The following is a 24,000-nucleotide window of genomic DNA, read 5'->3' as shown; positions in this document are numbered from 1 at the left end:
AACATTTATAACTGTAGACTTATGCAAAAATAACCCTTTAGTTAATAATATTTTGTATCAGTATAGGAGCTTTATATAGATATATATATATATACACATACACATATATATTATAATTTTTTAAATAAAGGAATAAAGATGTAAAAAAAGCAACTTAAGTAGGGTTTTGGGGGGGTGTTTGGAGGGAGAAACTTCTAAATTTTAAATTAAGCATGGATTAAAATTCTTTAGTTCATTGCAGATGCTTCATTGTCCCATTATGGTCAAGTTAAAGTTTCGGGATAAAAGGGTTCTGCACCCAACTACAGTGTACGCGTTGGCCAAGGGGGCGGGGTGTGGGTGTCCCACACAGCACTCAGCAATGCTCCAACACCAGCTGGGGGCCTGCAATTCAACTCCATTCTGACACCATCTACCTGGAGGCAGCACCAGCTCCCACACGTTGAGGGCTCAGTCCCACAAGACTGCCCGCTTCCCACCACCCCCCTTTCAGATGCCAGTCACAAGTCCAGGTTGTCACATGACCTGTGCTTCTGACCAACCAGCTATAGATTGGGGGGTCCAGTGACCCCCTCCTTGGGCTCTGTTAATTTGTTAGAGCAGCTCATAGAACTCAGAGAAACATTTTACCTACCAGATTACTAGTTTATTACAAAAGGATATAACTCAGGAAAGCCAGATGAAAGACACTCTTAGGGGCAGGTATGGGGAAGGGTGTGGGGTTTCCTTGCCCTCTCCAGGCAGCACTCTCCCCTAAACTCCACCTGTTCACCAACCTGGAAGCTCTGAATCTGGTCCTTTTGGGTTTTTATGGAGACTTGATTACATAGACTTAAATAGCCACACAAAGAGGTAAGAGCAGTCTGTTATAAATGCTATGAAAAAAACAGTATAGCCTAAAACCTTCTTCCTCCGCCTTTTCCATTTATCTAAATCCTTCTCCATCGGGACTTTTGTTCCTGGTTGCCCTAATTGGAATGAGATGCTCCTTCTTCTGCACTTTTAGTTACATCCTCTCCTGAGCCTTTGTCTCATTTAGCTCTCCCTTACCCTCTTCATTAATTCATTCATTAAACATTTATTAAAGAGCTGTGATCATGCTGGGTACCCACTGACTGTTAGAGCTGCAGAGGGAAGCAGAAAAGAGCTCCTGCCTGGAGGGGCTATGGGTGATTATAGTGATGAGCCAGCTGGCAGTCCTGATGCATGAGCAGGACCCTGGAAGGCAGAAGACGTTAGGCCAGCCTGGGGTGCAGCAGGAGGCTTCTTGGAGTGATCTGTGAGCTGAATTCAAAGAAAGGGAGGCAGGTCTCTGGTGGGAGAGCATTTCAGGCATCGCCATGGCCAGAGCACCCAGCACAAAGCAGACGGTCGCCATGGAGAGTGAGGCCAGAACTGACTTTGTTTTAAAGCAAATTTTAATCCTGAAAATGTGCATAGATATGCTATGAAAATAGTTTAGGCTAATAAACAGATACAAGAGTGCTGATTTCACCAATTGGAGTAAATTTGGCAAGCTCCGTAAGATTATACAGCCATATGTCCTTATAAACTGAATCCTCAGGCCACTAATATTTTAATGTTTACCTATGTAAGTAAATATGACGTGAATTTCCTTGTTGAAATTACATATACAGTATGATAACTCCTGGCACCATATATTAATAATGTTTTTAAATAAGACATACTCTTGATGTTGTTTTTTAAAAGTAAAAGCAAAGCAAGGAAAAAAAGTAAAGCAAAGAAAGAAAAATAGGTGAAAAAAATTTAACTTGCGAGCATAACCCCTGAAGCAACAGTGATCATCTTCAGACCAGCCGCGAGAGGGCAGCAAAGGTGAGGACATCTATTGGGCTTCAGCAGTGGAACCGAGATGATCCCTGGTCCCAGGAGGAGAGAGTGTATCCTGCGCGCCTGTTGGCGTGGGGAAGGGAGGGGGGCGGCAGGCTGGAGCTGTGGAATGGTGCGGTGACAGTTCTGCCTGAACAAAACAGGCAATTTTCCATACCTTGACCTAAAGAAGGAATGCTGTTTGGCTGAACCAAGCCTAGACAGGGAGGGTAGATGGTATCTTGGGATGAAGAGATGCTGGTTGGTTCTTTGACCAGGATTCTACCTGCTGACTCTGTACACCTGGGTGCATTTGGAGACTTGGTAAATATTCATTAGGTAGAAGAAAGAATAGGAAGGAGCAGAACTGAGCATATTTGATAGAATTCTGGGGGGTAAAAAGTCAGTTCCCTCTAAAAAAGCTGGACCCTTCCATGAATTTGTACACAAATTCAGGGAGGGGGTCTTGGCACCATGGTGGTGAATAAGCCTCCAAAAGCTGAGATTTCCCCAAACTGGAAACATATCCAGACCCACCTGGAGTCTAAATACATAGTGTCGGATTGTTACCAAACCAAACTTGGGTCTGCCCACCCACGTGCAGCAAAGCCAATCTCCTGACACGGGGCTGTGGTGAAGGAAAGTGCAGCATCTATGGCAGGCACCAGGCAAGGAGTCCAGGCAGCTGGTGCTCAGAAAGCCTGAACCCCCCGATGGGGGTCAGCAAAGCATTTTTAAAGGCCAAGTGAGGGAGGGGGTGTCCCAGGATCTGTGATCAGCTGGTGCACAATTCTCTGATTGGTTGATGGTGAGGTAACAGGGTGGTGTCGCAGGGGTTAATGTTGTCAGTCCTCAGGTGCCAGTTAGGTCTGGGGGTTCCTTCTCATGGTCATCAGGTAGTTAATTTCTTCCATTTAGTGGTGGTTTTAGCATCTGTAAAACAACTCAGGAAGCGTGCATCAGATACCATTATCTATTATCTGGGTACTTCGGAGAGGAACTGCAGCAGAGGACATGGGGGAGGGGACTGTCCCTGAAAGGCCTCTTAGGGTCCTGCTCCGTTTCAGGATCATGAAATAAGTCGTGCCTTGTCAGCTGTATGGCCAGTACCTGGAAAACAGTAAGTGCTCAGCGAGCCATGAGGGCTCTTGTTGTCATTGGTACAAGAGTTACGTTGCAGTCAGACTTCATTGTTACAGCTCGTGGAGATGGAGCCCATCAGGGATGCTCTATAAGGAGGAGCACCATTGCCTGGACGGTTAAGACTCCTGGGGCAGCAGCTTGAACCAGCGGCCACCCCTTTTGCTAATTAGCATCACAGACACCCTGCTGAGAAACCTCATTCTGTAAAACCTTTGCTGTAATAAGAATGGAACACACCTCTGTTGCCTGCAGGATCTGAGCCTCCTGGGTCATTCTGGTGCAGAGAAGCAGCCTTGATTTCCAAGACGATGCAGAGCTTCAGATAGAGGGTTTGGGACACAAACCCCCTTACCTTTTTCTTATCTTTGAGCATCCTGGGTCGTCTTCTCAGGCCAGGCCTCATGTTAGTTCTCTTACACACAAGCTTGCTCTCTGCATCTCCAACCCAGCTTTGTTCAATTTCACCCAAATCCTCTACCCATCCTGTCATCCCTCTGCCTGGTTCCTCTGGTGTGCCGGCTCCCTTGCCTGTGTAGTCAATAAGCCTTACCTTTTGTTGGTGTTCTTTGGCTGTTGGCTCCATCATAAGAAATTTTGCCTTAATATACTTGAAATCCCATCTCAGAAAAAATCTAAACATCTCTTCCCACAGTCTCTGGTATATAGGGCACACTATTTGTGTCTTGAACTAATATTCTGGGTTCTAATGTTTGCAATAAACAATATCTCAGTAATTCTACTGTAAATTTTATTATGGAAAACACTGAACACACATTAAGTGTAGAAAGAATAGTATAATGAATTCACATGAGTCCCTTTATTCAGCATGGCAAAATACCCAAATTTTCCAATTCTGTTTCATCTATTTACTCCCATATTCTTTTTTTTCTTTTCCTTTTTTATTGGAATGTTTCTTTAAAAATCCAAGCTATCATATACTTTTATCCTAAATACTTCAGTATGAATCCATAACCAAAAAACTTTTTTCTTTTTTATTTAACTATTCTGCCATTATTACAATGAACAAAACTAATAATTTTTTTTTTTTTTTTTGCGGTATGCGGGCCTCTCACTGTTGTGGCCTCTCCCGTTGTGGAGCACAGGCTCCAGACACGCAGGCTCAGTGGCCATGGCTCACGGGCCTAGCCGCTCTGCGGCATGTGGGATCTTCCCGGAGCGGGGCACGAACCCGTGTCCCCTGCATTGGCAGGCAGACTCTCAACCACTGCGCCACCAGGGAAGCCTAAAACTAATAATTATTACCTGTGATCATTTAATACCTGGTCTATATTCCAGGTTTTCTATACTGTCTCAGGAATATTTTTTAAATTTTTTTTATTGAAGTATAGTTGATTTACAATGTTGTGTTAATTTCTTCAGTACAGCCAAGTGACTCAGTTATACATATATATACATTCTTTTTTATATTCTTTTCCATTATGGTTTATCCCAGGATATTGAATATAGTTCCCTATGCTATACAGTAGGACCTTGTTGTTTATTCACTCTATATGTAATAGTTTGCATCTACTAACCCCAGACTCCCCCTTGGCAACCACAAGTCTGTTTTCTACGTCTGTGAGTCTGTTCCTGTTTCATAGATGGATTCATTTGTGCAATATTTTAGATTCCACATATGTGGTATCATATGGTATATGTCTTTCTCTCAGAAATATTTTTTAACTGTTGATTTGTTTGAAGCAGGATCTGAACAAAGGCCACATACTACTTTTAGATGTTATACCCCTAAGTCTTAAGTCTCATGTCTGTAACTGTCCCCCTCCCTCACCTGGTTTCCATGTTATTAATTTATTGGAGAAGTTAGATCAATTACCTTGTAAAATATCCCACAGTATTGATTTGACATTTTCTAACTGGTTCCTTTGCTATATTTCCTGTTAAACTAAAAGTTACATCCAGAGGCTTGCTTAGATTCAGCTTAATTTTTTCAGCAAGGATGCTTCAGAGGAGATGCTGTGTATTTGTTTTACATCATACCGTAATGTCTCGTTACCCTCTTAGTGATACTCATTAAGATTGATAGCGGGTTCCTGGATCACCACCAGCCTGATCCATCCACCATATAGTCCCCGTCAACCTGTCACCTAATGGCTTCAGCATCTGTTGATGACTGTTGCCTAGATTCATTATTCCAACAGGTGTTTAAAAAAAAGGATTTCCTAACGCTATCATTCCTTTACTTGTATTATTTTTATTATCCTTTTATTTTATTCCTTTACTTGTATTCATCTATAAAGAAGAAATTTCTCCCATCAACTATTTTTGAACTCTAAAATAAGGTTTATACACAAACTTATGGTTACTCAGGGGAAAAGGCGGGGGAGGGATAAATTGGGAGATTGGGATTGACACACGCACACTACTATGTATAAAATAGATAACTAATAAGGACCTACTGTATAGTACAGGGAGCTCTACTCAAAACTCTGTAATGACCTACATGGGAAAAGAATCTAAAAAAAGAGTGGATATGTATATGTATAACTGATTCACTTTGCTGTACAGCAGAAACTAACACAACATCTTAACTATACTCCAATAAAAATAAGATAAGGTTTATACAGAAAAAGAAAATGAGATAAATGTGTCTTTCCTTGTATCAAGGTTTAGAATACAGAGGTGGTTATCTGGTCAGTATTTTGTTTGTTTGTTTAGGATATTTATGACTTCATGACATTTTATATACTTGATGTGCTTCAGCCCATTACAGTCATCTTTTGGATGCATAACTTGTCCTGTTTTAGATCGGTGGGATACCCTTCAGGATGGCCTCTTTGTCCTTTTGACCTTGACACATTCGATTTTGAAAATTTCTCGGCAGAAGAGGATGTCCCAGGCTCACTTACCATTTCCTGTCTCAGCCCTGGGGTCCAGCCTCTGTAAGGAGCTCTGGTTCTGGCACGTGGTCTTGCTCACTGCTAGAGCCGTCGGTATCGGGGGTTTTTCATTGGGGGCATCTATAAAATCACATTCATTTTGATTTCAAAATCGACAAGGTGAACAAGCCAAAATTAAATTTGCACTTATATGTCTTGATTCATAAGTTTGATGCTTAATGTGACTCCAAGGGACTCCATCAAGTGAGTGACGCAGCCTACAGGAAAAACCTGATGACAAACATGCTTTCTAAGTCTACCAGCAGTACTCACGCCTCGTTACCAGGGAGGAGGTGTCGAGTGAGGTAAAGGCGTGTTACCCCATCACGGACCACTGCCCGTGCCCCAGAGCCTGTGGAGATGCTTTGGAGGACGGGCAGTGGCTCCCCTGTCGCAGGAGCCAGGGTCATGCAGTTACTCTCACTGTCAAACAGCACTGATGGGGGATCCGGAAAAGGTGCAGCAGGAGCACCCTTTCATACCCCTTGAGTTCATAATGACCTTTAGGTTTGCTGGGTACACAGACGGGCAGTTCTCCTAGCCGGTGACGGATATGTGTGTTTGTCCATCCACCCCTCTTAACTCTGAACCATCATAAAAGCAGAGGAGTACTTAATCCAAGGGATTTTAAGCTGTTTTAAAGCCTGTGAATTAAAGTCCAATTATGTTGGGCCACTTAAATGAGTTTACAGTGACATTTACAAATAACATGATTGTAAAAGCTTTCAAACTTAAAATGGAGATATCAACCTTGTTTGAAAATTTCTGCATTTTCAACAGATTTTTTAGAAAGATGTTGGCATTTTCATGTATTCATAGGTGATTTTCCCCCCTCTCTCCACCTCAGTTAACAAAGGTTTACAAGGTGGAGAGGAGGCCATCTGGACACTTTGTTCCTTGGCTGCGTCAGTGCGCTGGCTGAGAATCGCGGGCTAAAGCTTTGTGCTTTGTCCAGGCTGTGGCCCCATCTCTGAATGGTCTGAGGGCTCCAAAGGAGAAAACCATTCCCTCAGACCAGCCCCTCCTTTCCAGATATTCCATACACCTTTCAGGAGTGGCACCCACTGCCCTGTCACCTGCATCAAGTCACTTATCCTACCTACATCTCAGTTTTCTCATCAGCATAAAGAACCAGAGGGTTCTTCTGAACTTAACAAGTCTGTGGGCTCATGAGGACTCATGATAAATATAACACACACACCGCCCAAGATGTGCTGAAACCACTGCTAATGTGACGTGACATGCTAATGTCACACAGCATTAGCTTTCTCCTTCCCTGCCTCAAATTAACAGAACTTCTTCCTACCAGGTCTCCCCCTGCTTACATTCTGCCCAGAGGTCAAGAGAAACGGGACAAGTCCCAGCTGCAGTTTGGACTAGGCGCCTCCAATGCTCCCATGAACTGCCTGAGTTTCTGCAGTGGAGGCCGCCCTCCAGTGTGTCATCCAGCGGGGAGCTGCAGGCAGCCGAGGCCCTGGTGGACCTGCAGAGCAGGCTGCATGAACAGTAAGCGGTCAGTACGCCCATGTCAACCTAAGCCAGACCAGTGCAATGTCATCACCCAGCGTCAGCTGCGGGCGCCGGTGTATATCCATGAGGCTGGCATGGGATTAGGGGGGTAGACATCCCAGACTACTGAGGTTGGCATTTGAAACAAAGCTCATCTGTGCACCCTTCGATAGCTCAGCTGGTAGAGCGGAGGACTGTAGACCTGAACATGTGAAACAAAGCTGATCTGATCTCCTGCAGAGTTAACTTGTACTCAGCGTGACTTCTTGTACTATTAACCCACTTATTTTAAGAGCAGGGTTTTCATTCTTTTATCCTTCCCTCCCCCCACGCAGAACTTTGCAAGTACAAGTCACAGACACAGGGACTTAAACACATTAGACTCTTTGACCTTGGATTCCACTCATGTCCCCAGAATACATAATAGGATCATAGAGGAAAAATGTTATTTTATAAAGGAACTCAAATCCCTTGATAATTGAAACTGGCAAAGTTGGTCTTACCTATCGTTTCCTCCACCTCTGCTTCCCGCCCTGCAGCCTCTCAGCCTCACATCTGAATCCACCCCAAGGGTGGTGGCCGTTCCATGGAGCTGCACCCACCTCCTGACAGCAGCATGCCGCCTTAAGTTGATGGCTTGTACCTGTCACTGTCAGCCCCAGGGCTTCTCTGGCACCGAGGAGACCCACAGGGAGCCTAGGCAGCATTGGGCAGGGGTCCTACAAAGTCAGAAGTGAACAAACCAGAAGGCAGTCTCACCCCAGGAGGACTGGGAACAAGAAATAAAAAGCGCCTTCATGTTGAACTGCAGGTGGTTCTGAGAGGCTGCTCCAGGCTCCTCAGAAAGTCTTGGGCAAGGTCGAGCTCCAGCTGCCCTCAGGGGTGACCTTGAGAATTCAGACTTATACAGACTTCCCTGCTGCACTCACTCCTCTGGTCCCTCCCGCCTGCTCCTTGGAATTACCTCCCAAATAAAGCAAGAACATCCAAGCCCTTGTCTCAGACTCACCTTTAGAAGGTACACAAGCCATTATGGCAGCTGTATTCCATACTGAGTCACCAAGTATCTGTTGAGTACCTACTGTGTGCCAGACTTGAGCCATCAGAGAGAGTGTATGTGTGCAACCATGCCCTGTGCAGCTGTCAGTCTGGTGCAGAACAAATTGAAATTGAAATCGAAGCTAACAGAAGCACGTCCATACAGCTGTGGAAAAGGATTTTTCAATGAAACGATTTCGGTCTCACTTTTAACTGAGGTCTCAAGATAATTGGTGTCGACTGCTCCCATTTTGCAAAGTGTGAGATCAGATCACCTGTGCAAGGCTTGTGAAGACTCCTGACCATTAGCTGAGCTCCTATATCCGGTCTTTAAAAGAGATTGGAGAGGTTGAAAGTGGCAGTAGACTATAAGAGGTTTTGTTTTTTTTTTTCCTTTGCTGGTGCTTTTATGAGGACCTCTGCCCAGGGGAGGATGAGAGCAAGGTTGCCAGAAAGTTTTACATTACACACGCGGCCCTCTCTATCTTCTTACTGAGCAGCACTGTCCCAGACCCTCTTCAAGTTACTTGCGTTTTCACACCTATCACCTATCTTCGTCACCAGTCTGTCAGATCCCAGTGGACAAGGGCTGCGTGGTTCAAGGCTACATCCCCAGCGCCGGCACTCAGCAGGTGCAAGGTCATTTAACTGCCCAGCGAACAATGGTCTCTGAGTGAACGAACCGACACTGCGTGGAGAAGGGTAAGCAGGGTGGAAAGTGCGGATCCCAGTGGTGCCTCCCACCCGGGAACCCTGCAGCGGTTTTAGCAGGTGAGGCTCCCCCGACGCTCCAAGAAAGAAAGACCCGGGTGTGCACAGAGGTGCCGGGGGGGCGGGGGAGGGTCGGCCCCACCCCCTCCCCGCCCCGCAGTCCAGCCTAGCTTTGCGCCCCCTCGGTTTCCAGGCAACGGCCGAACGCGGGCGCCGGGCAGCCTGCGGCGGGCGGACTGGGACCGGGCCCCTCGGCGGGCGGGACCTAGCACTGCGGCCGGATGGAGGACGACGAGGAAGAGATCACCGCCGCCACGCTGCGGGGCAAGCCCCGGCCGCCGCCCATCTCCGCGCTGTCCGCCTTCAGCTACGTCCCGCCGCGGCGCCAGGACCCCAAGGAGTACAGCTACTACTACCGCCAGGGCAGGGTGAGCGGCCCGGGGCGGGGCGGGCGGGGCGGGCTGGAGAGCAGGGAGGGGAGGTAGGGGGGGGATTGAGGGCGGTGCTACACTGCGGGGGAGGGGCCAGGGAGGTGCTGGGGGCGGGGTTACACTGCCTTGGAGGGGACGCGGGGAGGGGAGATGGGACGGGGCTACCCTGCGGGGAGGGTGCTGGGGGCGGGGTTCCACTGCCAGGAAGGGGTCCTGGGGGCATGGCCGCACTATCCCGGAGGGGCCTGGGGGAGGGGAATGGGGCACCTCCGGGGAGGGCGTTAGAGGGAGAAGGGATGGGGCGGGGCTACACTGCCCGGGAGGAGGCTGGGGGCGGGGTTACACTGCTGGCGAGGGCTTCTGGGGGCGGGGCTGCAGGCCGGGCCGCCCCGCGGAGTGTGGAGGGCCGGGGAGGTGGGGCTGCAGATTCGGGTTAGGACTCCGGGCACGGGGCTGCACAGAAGAGCTGGGGCGGGCTTGAGCGGCACTGCCTGTGCGGGGTTCGGGGCGGGACGCAGGGAGTCAGGGGGCATACGGGTCAAAGGGGGTGGGAGGGTGGGAGAGTGGCCTCCCTCTGGGGCTCCTAGACCCGAGTACCGCGACTACGACCACCGGCGTAAGGTGGACCCCCGCGCCCCCCACGAGAGCATGGGCAGGCGCGGAGCCGGGTGTGGGGATGGGGGGAGGGGAAAAACGCTCACCTGGAAGGGGACTGCGAGGCCGGGCGTGCGGGCTGGGCGGCCGGGATTGCTCAGCGGGTGTTCGGAGCCTTTTAGGGGTGGGTTAAGGCCGAGTTTTCCCCCGGGAAGTGAGGGAGAGCCCCTGGGCTTCTACTCCTTCTGCCGGGAGCAGCAAGGTGAGCCTGGTGCCCAGGATCTGGAGGAGGGTCGCAGGAGCGCGGGGCCACCCAGCCGGCAGGGGCACCGCTGCTTCTGGGGTCTGCCTGCCGCAGGCCTGGGCCGGCCCGAAAACAGCCACTACCTGAAGGCTTTCGCCGCAGTGACTGCGCCCGGACCGCCCAGGGCGCGGAAACCCTATTAGAAGCCCGCCTGCGAACAAGGAAACCTCGAGGCACGGCTGAACTGCCGCTGGCAGGGAGAGCGCGGCTGGGAGCGTCCCAGGATTGTGGCCGGGCCTCTCCAGGCACACACGAGTCGTGGGGAAAGCCTGAGGGTCTGCGAAGGCCACCCTGCAGCCGAAGCAGGAAAAAAGCGAAAGGAAAAGAAACATTCAGAATTTGTGGGGGTCGCTTATTCCTTTCTTCTCCATGTTTTCCTAAAAGTCTCCATCCAGTGTCTTGTACTGTACGTTGCTGCGGCCTGTCTTGCAGCTGGGGAAGCAGGGGCATCATTATTCAAAGGCGCATTGATTGGAGATGCTCAGCCTGCAGTGATAAGGGGTGGCCTGAAGAGGGATCTATAACCAAGTGCCTGGGAGGAAGGAGGTCTTTCCCTCCTGATGTGTGAGGTGTTCCCACCAAACACATCCTTTTCTTCTCCCTACCCACAATCCACAGAGCCCAAGTGAATCCCCATTTAGATCAGGTCAGCACACATTTGAGTACTTGCCACATGTGAAAGGATACCATGGAGCTTAGCCGTGCAAACAGAAGCAGTAGTTTCTAGTTTAGACAACTGTAAGGGGTTGAACCGTGTCCCCCTATTATTCTTATGTTAGAGTCCTAATCCCCTGCACCTCAGAATGTGACTTTATTTGGTGACAGGGTCTTTACAGAGGTAATCAAAGTGAGGTCATTAGTGGGGGGCCCTGATCCACAATGACTGCCATCTAGGAAAAGAGGCAATTTGGGCACAGAGACAGACCTGCGTAGAGGGGAAATGATGTGAATGGACAGGGAGAAGACAGCTGTCTGTAAGCCAAGGACAGAGGCTGGGGACAGATCCTTCCCTCACGGCCCTCAGAAGGAACCAGCTCTGCTGACACCTTGATCTCTGACTTTGGCCACCAGAACTGTGAGACAGTGTATGTCTGTTGCTTAGACCCTGGTTCTGGGTACTTCGTGTTTTGGCAGCCCCAGCAAACCGACACATAAACCTCAGCCAGGAGGATCTCTTGTATCTGGTAGCGCCTCTCTGCTTGACTTTGACGATATGGAAGGACAAAAGGACAGGAGGAAGAAAGGGGACGCCTGTAGCTCATCTGTCCTTGCCTCCCTGTTTCCTGACTGGCCCGGGCTTGAATATCTCTGCTGACCATTAAGACAGGAACGGGATTGAGAGCAGTGGTTCCCAACCTCACAGCCACCATGGACCTCATATCTTTTCCTCCCATGAGCAGCATATTTTGAAAGAACTTCTTGCCAGTGAATTTATGAGTCACGCATGGCATTAATGCACAGCATGAGAGAACCAGCCAAAAATCAAGGAGTCTTGATGTTTTAAGTTGGTCCACGCTGTTTTATTGAAAGTATATAAGTATTATCCGGCTTCTTGACATAATGAAAAAATTCACAGTACACCATTTTATGTGTATCTTTGAGGGGTCTTATTGATGACCACTTTGAGGCTATAGGGAAATAAGATAAAGGATTAAGCAGGTGGGAGCCAAGATACATATCTGTCAGAGAAAAAAGCCAGGGTGCAGGATCCCGCTAAGGACTCTGGGCAAATGGGTTTGGGCCTGGGGAGACTGAAGCTCTGAATCAGATGGATTTACCCATCCAGCCACTAGAGCTGTGGGCGCCGGAAAAAGCAGAGAAGACCCCTCTACCCCCTGTGGGCCAGACACTACCAAGGGAAAAGGGGCAGAGTTGAGTTTGGCAGACTCAGTTTATTCTTCCTAAATTCACCAATCTGGCACATGGCTCCACCTTTCTGGGGCCAAATCAACGAAGGGGCAGAGAGACGCCCAAGGTATGAGGTGACCAGGGTTCCGTACTTGAAGCAGATCGGAAGTAGGCAAGAAGTGTACCCCTCTGGTGCAGGGGCCATGCACAGGAAGCCTCCTGGGCCAAATCTGCCCTGCCACCTGAATTAAGAAAGTTTTATTAAAACACAGTCACATGCCCATGTGTATAGTATTGTCGGTGGCAACCACACAGAGCTGAATAGTTGCAACAGCGACCATGGCACCTGCAAAGCCTAAAACAGTGACTATATGTCCCTTTACAGAAAATGCTTGCCAACGTCTGCTCTGATGTCTTACTGCCAGTGGAGGGATGGGCCTTAGACAAATTAATGCAAAGTAGATTTTAAGAAAAAACATTCAGTACTGTTGATAGCTGGGGTCACAGGCAAATTCAAGTCCTGAGGCCTTTAGCGTCACAGGGAAAAAAATGATGCAGGAGAAAGCTTAACAACTAAATAAAAAAGCCTTCAAAGCAGCAAGAACAACAAAAGACATTTCAAAGTCCATTTGCAAGCCAGCTACCAATGGCAATAATGACCTTGTATGTGCTGGTATTCAATCAGCTACAGGATTCCAGAAGCTGATTCTCTGACCTTGAGATCATTTGGACTAAAAAGGATGAGCTCTGTATCACAGGTTTGCTGGGGTCTCACCTGCCCCTAAATTCTTTGTAAATAATTCCAAGCCCCGCTCAAAGCTGGGAAGAAACATTGCAAAAGTAGCTCTTAAGTCAGTTGCTGTGTGTCACACTCACCGGTTAGTTCCTTAGTAGCACAGGCCCAGGAGTCCTGCATTATTAGTCCTCTGTGTTATTAGTTCAAGTCACAGACCAAACACTCTGTCTCACCTTGCCCGTCTCGGGATCAGGGATTGAACAGCACCAAATGCATGGAGCTCTTATGAGAATTAATTTAATTAATGGGTGGAAAGTGGCACGTAGTAAGCCCAATGTAAGAAGAGCTCTTCTTATTATTATTTGTTCTTCTTAGCGATGATTAGAGTTTCCTTTCATTGAGGGACCGGTCCTGGGGCCTTTTATCCTCCATCTTGTTCACTGTTGGAAATTAACGCAGGTGAGGCAGGTAGTCTGCGTGTCAATCTGGTGGTTCCTGATGTTCTATAAGGCATCTCCCCTGCAGGAGCCCAAAGTCAAAGCTCTTGCAGCAGCACACTTATTTAAAGCCCCAGTAATACCCTGGATCTTAAGACAAATTTGTCCTCTAAAGCTGCCAGCGAAAATGCTATCAAGTGCTGTCCTGCTCCCTAGGGAGCCTCTAGCAGTGTGGGCTTTTTCTACGAAATAGTGTTCCATAGATTCAGTTCAATGGTGTTTTTAAATTACTTTTTTCTTCTTCTGCCTTGTGCAACATTTCTGCTACTGAAATGGAAAGGATAAGTCAAAGGAGAATGCCCTTTTATGACAGTTTTGATTAAATTTCTCAAAGTCTAAAAGTTACATTAAAAAAAAATCTTAGGCAGTTTTAGAATATGCTTTCCTTCATGCGAATGTGAATTGTGGGTAGCTGTGTCTTGAGTGAAGCTTTGCTCAGAAAATCTAACCTTAGTGTTGGTGGGATTAGCCGACTTTCTGTGACGGTGTGTGGTGGAGAGAAAGAGGCAAGGGGCTGACTGTTTATTTACCCTCCTGATACTGAATTTCCTTTGCCTCATGCAGCCAAGCGCTTGGTAAGCATAATGATGGGTGTTGACTGCACAGAGGTGCAAAGGGGTGTCCCTATGCCCACGTCCAGGATACAGGAAGCGTTAAATACCAGCTCCCCAAGCCCTTCCTGGACCCTCTTCATCTTTAGGCATCAAGTACATCTGCCATACAGGCTTGGCCACTCCTAGGGGCTGTGGAGGACACATGAGCTCCAGTTCTGTTGCTGGGCCACCTGTCAAAATCTAGGCAAGTTTCTCTCTCTTATCCATCTTGCACCCGCATGCCCTCCAGTCCCAATGTGTACTAGCCAAATGCAAGTATGCCCGCCCCGCCCCCTGCCCACCAAGACACACTCCCCATCCTGCCTGATCTCCTCCTTTGCATGTGTTAGTATCTAACCTACTAAATATTTTACTTGGTTATCTTGTTGGTTTTTTCTCTCCTATTGAAATATGAGCTCCATGAGGGCAGGGATTTATTTGTGCGACTCCTCTATCCTCAGCGATAGAAAGAGTGCCCACAGTCTCATAGTTGGTGCGTCACAAATAGCCGCTGATGGGCCAGTGAGGATGAATCAATGGATGCGGACTTTTTAAGCAGAGAGACAAGTCACCGATTGATGAGCTTAGCTTCTTAGACTAAACAGAGGTTTCCTTTTGGATTATCTGCTGTTTGGGTTATCCTTGACCTTGCTCTTCTCCTCGGGGGACTAAACTTGGGAGTGGACTCTGGTTGCCTCTCTCTGTCTGGGCTGGCTGCACTTGTACTGTTCAGTGACCTGCCCCTGGGAACTTAAGGCCTGGAGGGTGGGGCTGAGTGTCTTCCTCCAGGGCAGGTGGAAGGCGGGCAGGTCACTCAAGAGGGAGAAAGGAGTGAGAGGAGAGGTCATGTGTGCCCTTCTAGCGGAAGTGATTCCTCTGGAAGGAAACACCAGGAATAGGGAATTTCCTACCAGTTGGTCCCTACCAGTCATGACCACCCATGTGAGCACATGGTGCATGCCTTTCCACATGCGTTTATGAATGCAGTCATGTGTGTCACACTTTAAAATATAAGAACATGTTCACACACGATCACGCATCTATGTGTATATATTTGCAGCATGGTCTTTTCATTTAATAGTGTATCTCAGACATTTTTTTCAAAACCATCCCCTTTTAAGAAGTACAACAAGCAAATGATACATGAAAACAAACAGCATTTTCCCCAATATATTTGACCAAGTGACAACATGTAAGACTAGATTCAGGTTTCAGCCCCTGTGGATGGCCCTTTCTTCCTTGATGTGAATTGCTGGGGGGCAGGGGGCGGAAGAGGGGGCGAATGGGGAGCTGGTAACAATGGAAGAGAGAAGGCAACTGGCTTCATTCTTATTAAATTGATAAACTATTCAGATTATTTGGAAAGTTATGAAAATTTCCCAAACTTGTGATCTTAACACACCAGAGAGGAAACACAATCTTTGCCACAAACCAAAGAGAATAGTTGAGTATTGTCCTTTTAAAAAAGTTATCATTATGTCCTTGACAAGCTACATTTCTTCTGAGAGATAGAATTTTGAACAATATTAAAATTTATGAAAACATACTCCTTAAGCTTCATACACTGCTTGACTCCCAAGGAGAAGCACTGAATTTATCAGAAGTAAAATGAGGCCCTTATGAATCAAAGAAAACCATTTTCAGTTACCTTGGGAATTTTCAGTTTTAAAAGTAGGTCACAAAGCTCTGGGTAGGCAAACAGTACCTGAAAGCCTCCAGGTGAGAGGTAGCAGTACTATGGCCCCTGAGGAGAGGAGATGAGAGTAGCTCGGTCATAACATTATTAATAAAGGTGGGCTAGGATGTGCTATGCAAACAAATGGACCCCAAACCCTGAGAGTCTTAACTAGTGGTGTGTCAGAGCCTGATCATACTGACAAAGAGGGGATTTTTAGCATCTCTTCTGAACTCTGCATTCAATTGGAAGCCTGAAATTGGCCATGATGGGAGTATTTACACCACAGAAATTAGCAAACACTACAAATCAGGTCTTTTTTCTCCAGAGAGCAGGTTGTTAACATAAGTGCACCGGTGGCCTTAAGCATATAAACATAATATAATGAAATACAGCCCAACATGTATGTTTCTCCTGGGCGGGTCTTCTTAATGCAGTTAACTTGGGAAACTGAGCTTCTCTGTTTTAGTGACTCCATTATTGCCGGGGCCTGGGAATCTTTGGGACTTTGGGTCTTTCCCTGGATCCTTTAAATTGCTGGTCAGTGAGCAAGGAGAGAGAGTGTGGAGGCCTGCTGTGAGTTTCTTAGGGACCAGACCTAGGAGATGGCGCCCACTGGTTTCACCCACATTCCCTGGCCAGAGCTGGTCACTTGGCCCTGGCCTAATTGTGATGGAAACTTACAATGAAGAATGCATTAATATTCAAAATGGTCTGAAAGGGAGGAGAAAATAAAGGACTTGAATCTCAGTTTGCTCAAAATCTTCCCCCAACTATTTGTGTGAGAGTTTGTGTAACTTCTGGGAGGAAGAGAGCTTCCAAGTTTGGGAGGAGGCACTGGGTATAATAAAGCCCACAACCCCAGAAGAGACAGCCCCCAGGCCCCCTGTGGGCTGGAGGTGGTAGGCTAGGACTTCTTCCTTGTTTATGAACTTGCATTAGTCATGATAAGCTAGGTTATGCTGCAGTAACAAACAACCCCCAAAGTCTCAGTGGCCTGAAACAAAGCTTATTTCTCATGCTAAGCATCCAACAGGGATCAGAAGGGTGACTCTGCCCAGTACCGTCCCTCAGTGGCCACCGTGGAAGCTGCTAACACCTCAGTCTGAAGCTTCAGGAGTCCCTGGCACCAGCTCTTAAATACTTCTGATGGAAGAGTCACACGTCACCTCTATGCACCATTCATTGGTTAGAACTGGGCTCATGATTTCACTAACCTAAAGGAGAGGGAAGATTAATCCTCTGTGTAGTCAGTAGAGGAGCACTGAATATTGGTGATGTCTACCAAGCCAGTAGGTATACCGATTCAGTTTATCTGAGCAGAGTGCGCCATGGTTGGGTCTCTGGTTCCACTGCAATAACCTTTGTACTATCTCTATCCTTACTTTCCATCGTTCAAAAGATGGCTACTTCTCCTTATCGTGTATGTTGTTAGAGCTGCTGTAACAAAGTACCACAGACCTGGCTGCTTAAACAACAGGAGTTTATTGTCTCACAGTTTCTGGAGGCTAGACGTCTGAAATCAAGGTGCTGGCAGAGTTGGTCCCTTCTGAGGCTGTGAGGGAGAAGCTGTCCCCCCGCCTCTCTCCTTAGCTCAGCTGTCTTCTCCCTGTGTCTCTTCATATCATCTTCACTTTCTGCCTATTTGTGTCTGTGTGCAAATTCTTTTAATAAGGGCACCAGTCTTATTGGACTAGGGACCCACCCTATCCGAGTCTGACCTCAACTAATTATGCCTTCAGTAATCTCATTTCCAAATAAGGTCATGTTCTGAGGTACTAGGGGTTGGGACTTCAACATATGAATTTAACACACAGGGAGCTTACTCCCCAGTGGCCTTGGCTACAGTGGTGTGGTCCCTCCTGTCAACTTCATTTGCATCCACTTGTTACCCCCAGGCCAGACAAAAGCTGATCTTTCCTTCTTTGATGCTACTGTACTTTGTACATACCTCTGTTCCTCCCTGGGTGTTATGTTGAGATATTTTAATTAGTGGGTTTATTTCCATTCTCAGCCTTTAGGTGGTCTCCTTTATAGTAGGGTCTCCCTATTTCTGTTCCAGAGTCTAGGACAGTGCCTGGCACAAAGTAGACCCAACGTGCTTTGGAGGCTGAAAACTGAAGGCCCCCACTTGTCTTATGGCATCAGCCCAGGGCTATAGACTGCAGTGATTTTTCAGTGTTAAGAGTAAGGGTCACCATAGGGAAACTGATGGTGGGTGATCAGACACCACGACCAGAATAAGACCAGAATACATTATAACGATACTCAAAACACAAAGGAGCTAAGGAAATCATGAGAGAAAAATAAAGGGGCTCTGCTTTGCCTTTAAAAAAAAAAAAAAGTCATCTGTGAAATAGAGGAAATCCCTTGAGAGATTTTAATAGCAAAATATCAGGAACCCAGAAGCTCTGTTTTGTGGCAGCATCTAAATCCAGTTTGGCTTTTCTTAATATCATTTTGCTTCAAATCATAAAGGAATAAAAAGGACCGAAAGAAGAAAGATTAATAATTAAAATCCGGGAAAACCCAGATTTTTGGTTTCATTAGGATTTGGAAATGGACAGTCACATTACTAACTAAGGCTGCCTGCCTGGTGATGGATTATTTTTTTCTTATTTTTCAATGATAGAAAAAAAACTCGTTTTTACTCTGGAAAGTCCTGAGTAGGCAAAATCCCCACATAGAAGACTTAAAGATTCTGATCACATCCGTCAGCAGTGAGATTTCTAATAAAGACTCTTCTAAGATATAGTAGGCTGTTGGTACCTAATCCTGGGGATGGGAGTCCGGCATTGCTGCTCATAGATCTTACTTTCATAGAGTATTTTAGGAGACCCAATTAGAATGACAAGAAATAGGCATTATTCTGTAAAGCTGCATATTGCAGTGGGTTTCTCCATCATAGGGGACAGAATGAAGCACGCTTCCTTCCTCATTCAGGTAACAGCGATGGCATTCTCATTCTGTTCTTGAGTTCGTTCCTCCCTCTTTAGTCTTTCTCCCAGGACAAGTCCAAGGACCCCAGGGGCTTACTCAGTTCAGGAGGGGCAGGCGGGAATGGGCCACCTGCACAGGAAGCCAGCACAAGGGGGATCCCTGTTTCCCCTTCTGTCAGGGCTGCCCCCTTGTGGTGGGGCTGAGCCGCACACCCAGGAGCAGCTAGTCACTGCAGGGAGCAGAGACTGGCCGCTGGCCTCCTCCTCTCTGGCCCAAAGTTCTCAGGGTGCAGAAGGGCTCTGGCTGCAGGTGCAGCTCCCACTCAGGTGCTTGGTCCTAGGAAACCAGGTCATTCTGTTGCCCACGGCAGCTCTTTCCCGAAACACACCCATTTCATGGGTCAGTCAGGCCAGGAGGGATTCCAGTGACAATGGAAAATCTACATTATGACCAAGAGCCCAGCCTACATTACTGTGTAAATGCGGGCGATGTAGGGGTGATGGGGTTTCAAGTTACTGTTCGTGTCTGCCTCTGCCAGGCCTGGCCAGTAGCTCTGAACCCCAAAGGGAAGGGTCTGCATTGCAATACCGCCTTTACAGAAGGCGAGCATGCTCCTTTGGAGAATTTGTGTCCCACCATCCCAGCAGAGTGGGTGGCATCCTTGAGCTTCTGCTGTGTCTCTGCCGGACCCGCTGGCCCGGTAGCTTACCCAGAAAAAGGTTTCCTGTGAGGTTTGCTTAATCTCTCTAGGCTAGAAGTGAGCACCCAGCCAACCCCACCAGCTTCTGCTTCTGTGGACATCCTACACACTGATGTTAAAGATACTGAGATTTCTTCTTCATTTCCTGAAGGTTTTTTAAGTTTGAATTTTATTTGATAAGCAAATGTCTGATTTTTACATGGGCAAAGTGATGGATATTTTCTTTGTGATATTTCCCCATTGCTTTCTTGCCTAGAAGGTCCCTTGTGGGTTTTCCTTTCAGTTATTTTTCTAATCCATCCAGAGTTTACTTTTGTCCATAGTGTGATGTGAAGACCCAGCTTTCTTTTTCTTTTTTTCCCAAAGAGCTAGCCAATGTTCACAGTACCAAAAGCTGAATAATGTATCACCTCTCCACTGATTTGGGTCTTTTGCTTTTTAATCCCATGAGTACAAGGTTACCTTCAGGAGGTTGTAGGGTGTAGGTGGCCTTCAGTAGGTGTGAAAGTCAGGGCCGGCCAAACCAATGTGTGCACAGGCCCAGCAGCTGAGTGGGGGAGGGAAGACAAAGCCAAGAAGAAGCTCCTGCGAGGTGACCTCATTAAATGACCATCAGGGCACGGATTCAGAAGCCATGGCTCCTGTCTCTAGTCACTTGGAGTGACTCGGAACATAGGCAAACCAGGATTCCAGCATCACTGAATAAGTGCCTTGAACATGGTGCCACTGAAATTCTGAAGAACTTGAAAATAATGTTTCTAAACAATGGCGTTGTTTTCCTGACTAGATGGCTAATGGCACCAGGACAGCAGCCGTGTCTGAGTTATCTTCAAACCTTCCCGAGCTGGAGTGGCACGTCGTGCACAGGATAGATGAGCTGTGAAGGAGTTTTCACGGCTGGGCTGAAGCTACATCACACTCCAGCCATATCCGCTGTTGTCAGCAACTCTTGAGTTCCCACACTGAGAATGGGCGGGATGTGTTTTCCAACAGACTGCACACAATGTGCATCCTTTTCACCGTTACCTTCTACCTCTGTGTCCTTCCGTCGGAGGGGACTCTTCTAGCATTACTATTCAGGATAAAAACAAACAAGCAAGCAGAGGTTAGAGGCCCCGCAATCCCAAATTCCAGTGAGGTGGCGCATCTGCCTTTGCTGCTGGAGGATTCAAGGCAGCTGGCACTGGGCTGGAGGAACAGAAATGACAGGCCTGACTTACAAGACGAAGATTAAAGATCAGCTAACACGTGGATTTCTTTTCCTTTTACTAGTTACCAAATGAGGTAGTTTTATTTTTGTAGTAAGAAAAATTGGGGATAAAAAAATGGAGATGTTACAGATGGCAGCTCTGTTAATGGGATCATTTTCTAACACATTAGAGCTGTGCGTGTGAGTATTTTATACTATGTTTGGATATATGTGTATATTATACATATGTATATATACACATATATAACATATACCAAATATATGTGTTCATATACATATGAATTACAGTTTTTATAGCTGCCACATATGATTAAAGAAAATATTTCTCTCTAGAGAGGGAGAACTTCTATTTGGGTATATTGTCCTAGTATTCAGTTATTGTTAGCTTTTCAAAGCAGTACAAGCCTATTATACAAAATTTGAGAAATTCAAGAAAAGTAGAAATGAAGGAGAGGGACTTCCCTGGCGGTCCAGTGGTTAAGACTCCAAGCTTCCACTGCAGGGGGCGCGGGTTCGATCCCTGGTCAGGGAGCTAAGACCCCACGTGCCACGGGGCACGGCCAAAAAAAAAAAAAAAAAAGAGGGGAAACACATATATTGAATGGATTATCATAATTTTAAGACTTGAGCCCTAGGGTGGAGTCAGGGAGAGCCAGGAGCCTCCTCTGGGAAGGAGGAGTCTGTAACAGTCTAGGAAAAGTGTCCCTGGAAACATCTACACCCTGTCGGGCCTCTCAGGAACTTGGGGCCTTGCGTCCCTGCTCTGGTCACTGCCCGAGGGTGGTGACCTTCCCCATACACGTTCGGTGCAGTCGGGGAATCTCTATACATCTCCACTCTTCATCAGGGGGAGAGTTTGGGCTCTCAAGCCGCATGAAGCTTCCACAGCTCAGCCCTTGAATAAACCATGGCTTTCTTTCTCTTTTTATTCCCAGACCGGAATCATTTCCCTCTATGACTGTGTTTTTAAGAGGAACCCAGGTTATAATCAGAAATTGCACCGAGACGACAGAGAACATGCAAAAAGCCTGGGACTTCACGTTAACGAGGAGGTAATAGTAAGGCAGGGTATCGCTGGGTGTGAACAGATTCACTGTGTGTGTGTTTATTTAGCACCGTGTGCAGTTGGCTGCACGTAACTCGCCTTTGTGAGGCTCTCCTCTGTCTCACTGTGCCAGGAAGTGAAGACCAAGCTACTGTCACAGCTCACTCCATTCTGCCATGTTAAACTGTGTATTAATTTTTGTGACTGTTGGTTAGTCCTCTAGAATGTAACAGTTCCATGACAGCAAGACTCAAGAGTTCTTTTCAATAGATAAATAGGTCTTTGCTTAACCTCCCAGGCCTGGCTATCATAGTTCTAAGAACACTGGCCTTCCAGGGATGAAACCACACATGCAAGAAAGAGTATTTCTCCCAAGTTACCAGGCCACTGTATGTACCACATACGGCTCAGTTCTTCTTTTATCTCTGCATGGTTTTCTGAGAGGAAGGGCTTTGCTTCTCGTCAGCTGCACAGGGTAGGTGGTGACCAACAGAGGGAACCAAACTCACAGGGTGAGAAGGTCAGGCTCACAGCAGGTACAGGGGGTTGGGTGGTGGGTTGGAGGTGTGGGCGTAGAGAGGGGGGTTGATAGGGATGGGGGCGGGGGAAGGAGGCTGTGCATCCCCTTGGCATGGTCGAGCCCACCTGCCGCTGTGTTAGACCCTCTTCCACGCTAGGACATTGTCTCTTTAAATCTGATCCGAGGACAGTATGTTTATTAAAATCTGGATTCTGTATTAATATCATAATCTTTATACAATACACAGAAATCTGGATGAAAAAGCTTCTGGTGGGATTCCTTTTTGGATCAGAGGATTTTTGCCTGTGGCAGCTAATGTTTAAGAATACCACCGTGTCACTTTCAAAGAAACTTTTAACTGCTGTGGAATTAAGTGATGGAGGTACTATGAAGTATCACCACTTAAGTCACTGACATTAACTTTTTTTTTCTGTTGTTTTGGTTTGAGTTAATTCATTCCAAGTTGGTAGTGAAGTTAGTGCTTTTCTCTCATAAGCACACGCCTGGCATGACTTAGATCCAGTCAGAGTTTTTGAGCACCTCCCATGTGCCACTGAGTATAAAGGGAAGAAAACAGAAGTGTCTGTCCTCCTAGAGCTGACATTCCCATGAGGAGACAGAAAAATAAAAGCCAAATAAATAATGACCTGGATGTCAGGTATTGATAAGTGGTATGCAGAGAAATACAGCCTTTTAAGGGGATGGAGAAAATGAAAGGGATGAAGGGGGCTGGGGACATGATGGGGGGCCTGGGGAGATGAGGGTGTCTGGGGGATGGAGCATGGGGAGATGGGGGATAGGGGAGATGGCAGATCTGGGGAGGTGAGAGGTCTGGGGAGATGGGAGATCTGGGGAGATGAGAGGTCTGGGGATATGGGAGGTCTGGGGAGATGGGAGATCTGGGGAGATGGGAGATCTGGGAAGATGGGAGGTCTGGGGAGATGAGAGGTCTGGGGAGATGGGAGATCTGGGGAGATGAGAGGTCTGGGGAGATGAGAGGTCTGGGGAGATGGGAGATCTGGGGAGATGTGTATCTGGGAGAAGGAAGAAGGTGGACAGAAGACAGGCAGTAGGAGCCGGGGGAGAAGGGAGGAGACAGGGAGGAACAGGACCCTGAAGTCAGTGGGTACCTGTTGCCCCGTGCGAGACCTTGGTCTTTCCTCTGAAAGACTTGAGGACAGCGGCAGGCCCTGAGCAGAGGGGACAGGGTGTGAATTGGTTAAAGAGGTCCCCCTCCCCCGGCGTCAGCGTGGAGGGGTCCTAAGAAGCCAGGTGGAGGTGGGGCGCAGATGCGCGGCGCGCGGGCTGGACAGGACAGGTAAGAGCGCTCTGCTCCCTGACCCTCACCCCCAACAGGAGCGCGAGAGGCCAGTGTGGGTGCTGACGTCTTCTGTCTACGGGCGGCGCATCCACCAGCCTGTGGAGCCCCCGAACCGGGATCACAGCCGCGCCGGCCACGTGAAGGCCGACTTCTACCGGAAGAACGACATCCCCAGCATCAAGGCTCCCGGCTTCGGTCACATTTCTCCGGCCTGACGCCCTCGCATGGCCCGAAGGGCACGGGCGAGAGGGATGGCACTGGGGGGGGGGGAGGGGAAGGGGGGACGCGGTTTGGCGCCGGCCTCAGGGTCCCTGTGTGGACCTCCCGGGCCAGCGGGCGACCCCTGATGTGCCCCCGATGCGCTGGGGCCGCGGGAAGGACCGCACAGGGCTGCTTCCCGCACGTTTCCTTGGCGACCAGCCTGGCCAAAGGCCTGCGAGTCTGAGGATGGACAACTA

General features: G+C 47.8%; 1 protein-coding gene across 1 annotated transcript; it reads left to right on the top strand.

Moving 5' to 3' along the window:
- Positions 1 to 1,005: 1,005 nt before the first annotated feature.
- On the top strand, positions 1,006 to 23,792 carry CFAP90 (cilia and flagella associated protein 90). The gene is given in 4 exon segments (XM_089908669.1): positions 1,006 to 9,556; positions 21,592 to 21,708; positions 22,015 to 22,221; positions 23,578 to 23,792. Coding segments are annotated over 4 exon segments (651 nt in total). The 5' UTR covers positions 1,006 to 9,409; the 3' UTR covers positions 23,758 to 23,792.
- Positions 23,793 to 24,000: the final 208 nt, after the last annotated feature.

Source organism: Delphinapterus leucas, chromosome 3 (genome assembly GCF_059928025.1).
Source record: "Delphinapterus leucas isolate spDelLeu-1000000601 "Yukka" chromosome 3, BTC_Dleu_Yukka2, whole genome shotgun sequence".
In the NCBI taxonomy this organism is placed as follows: domain Eukaryota; kingdom Metazoa; phylum Chordata; class Mammalia; order Artiodactyla; family Monodontidae; genus Delphinapterus; species Delphinapterus leucas.
Note: the sequence above shows the minus strand (reverse complement) of the source record. Positions and strands in the feature narration are given on the sequence as shown.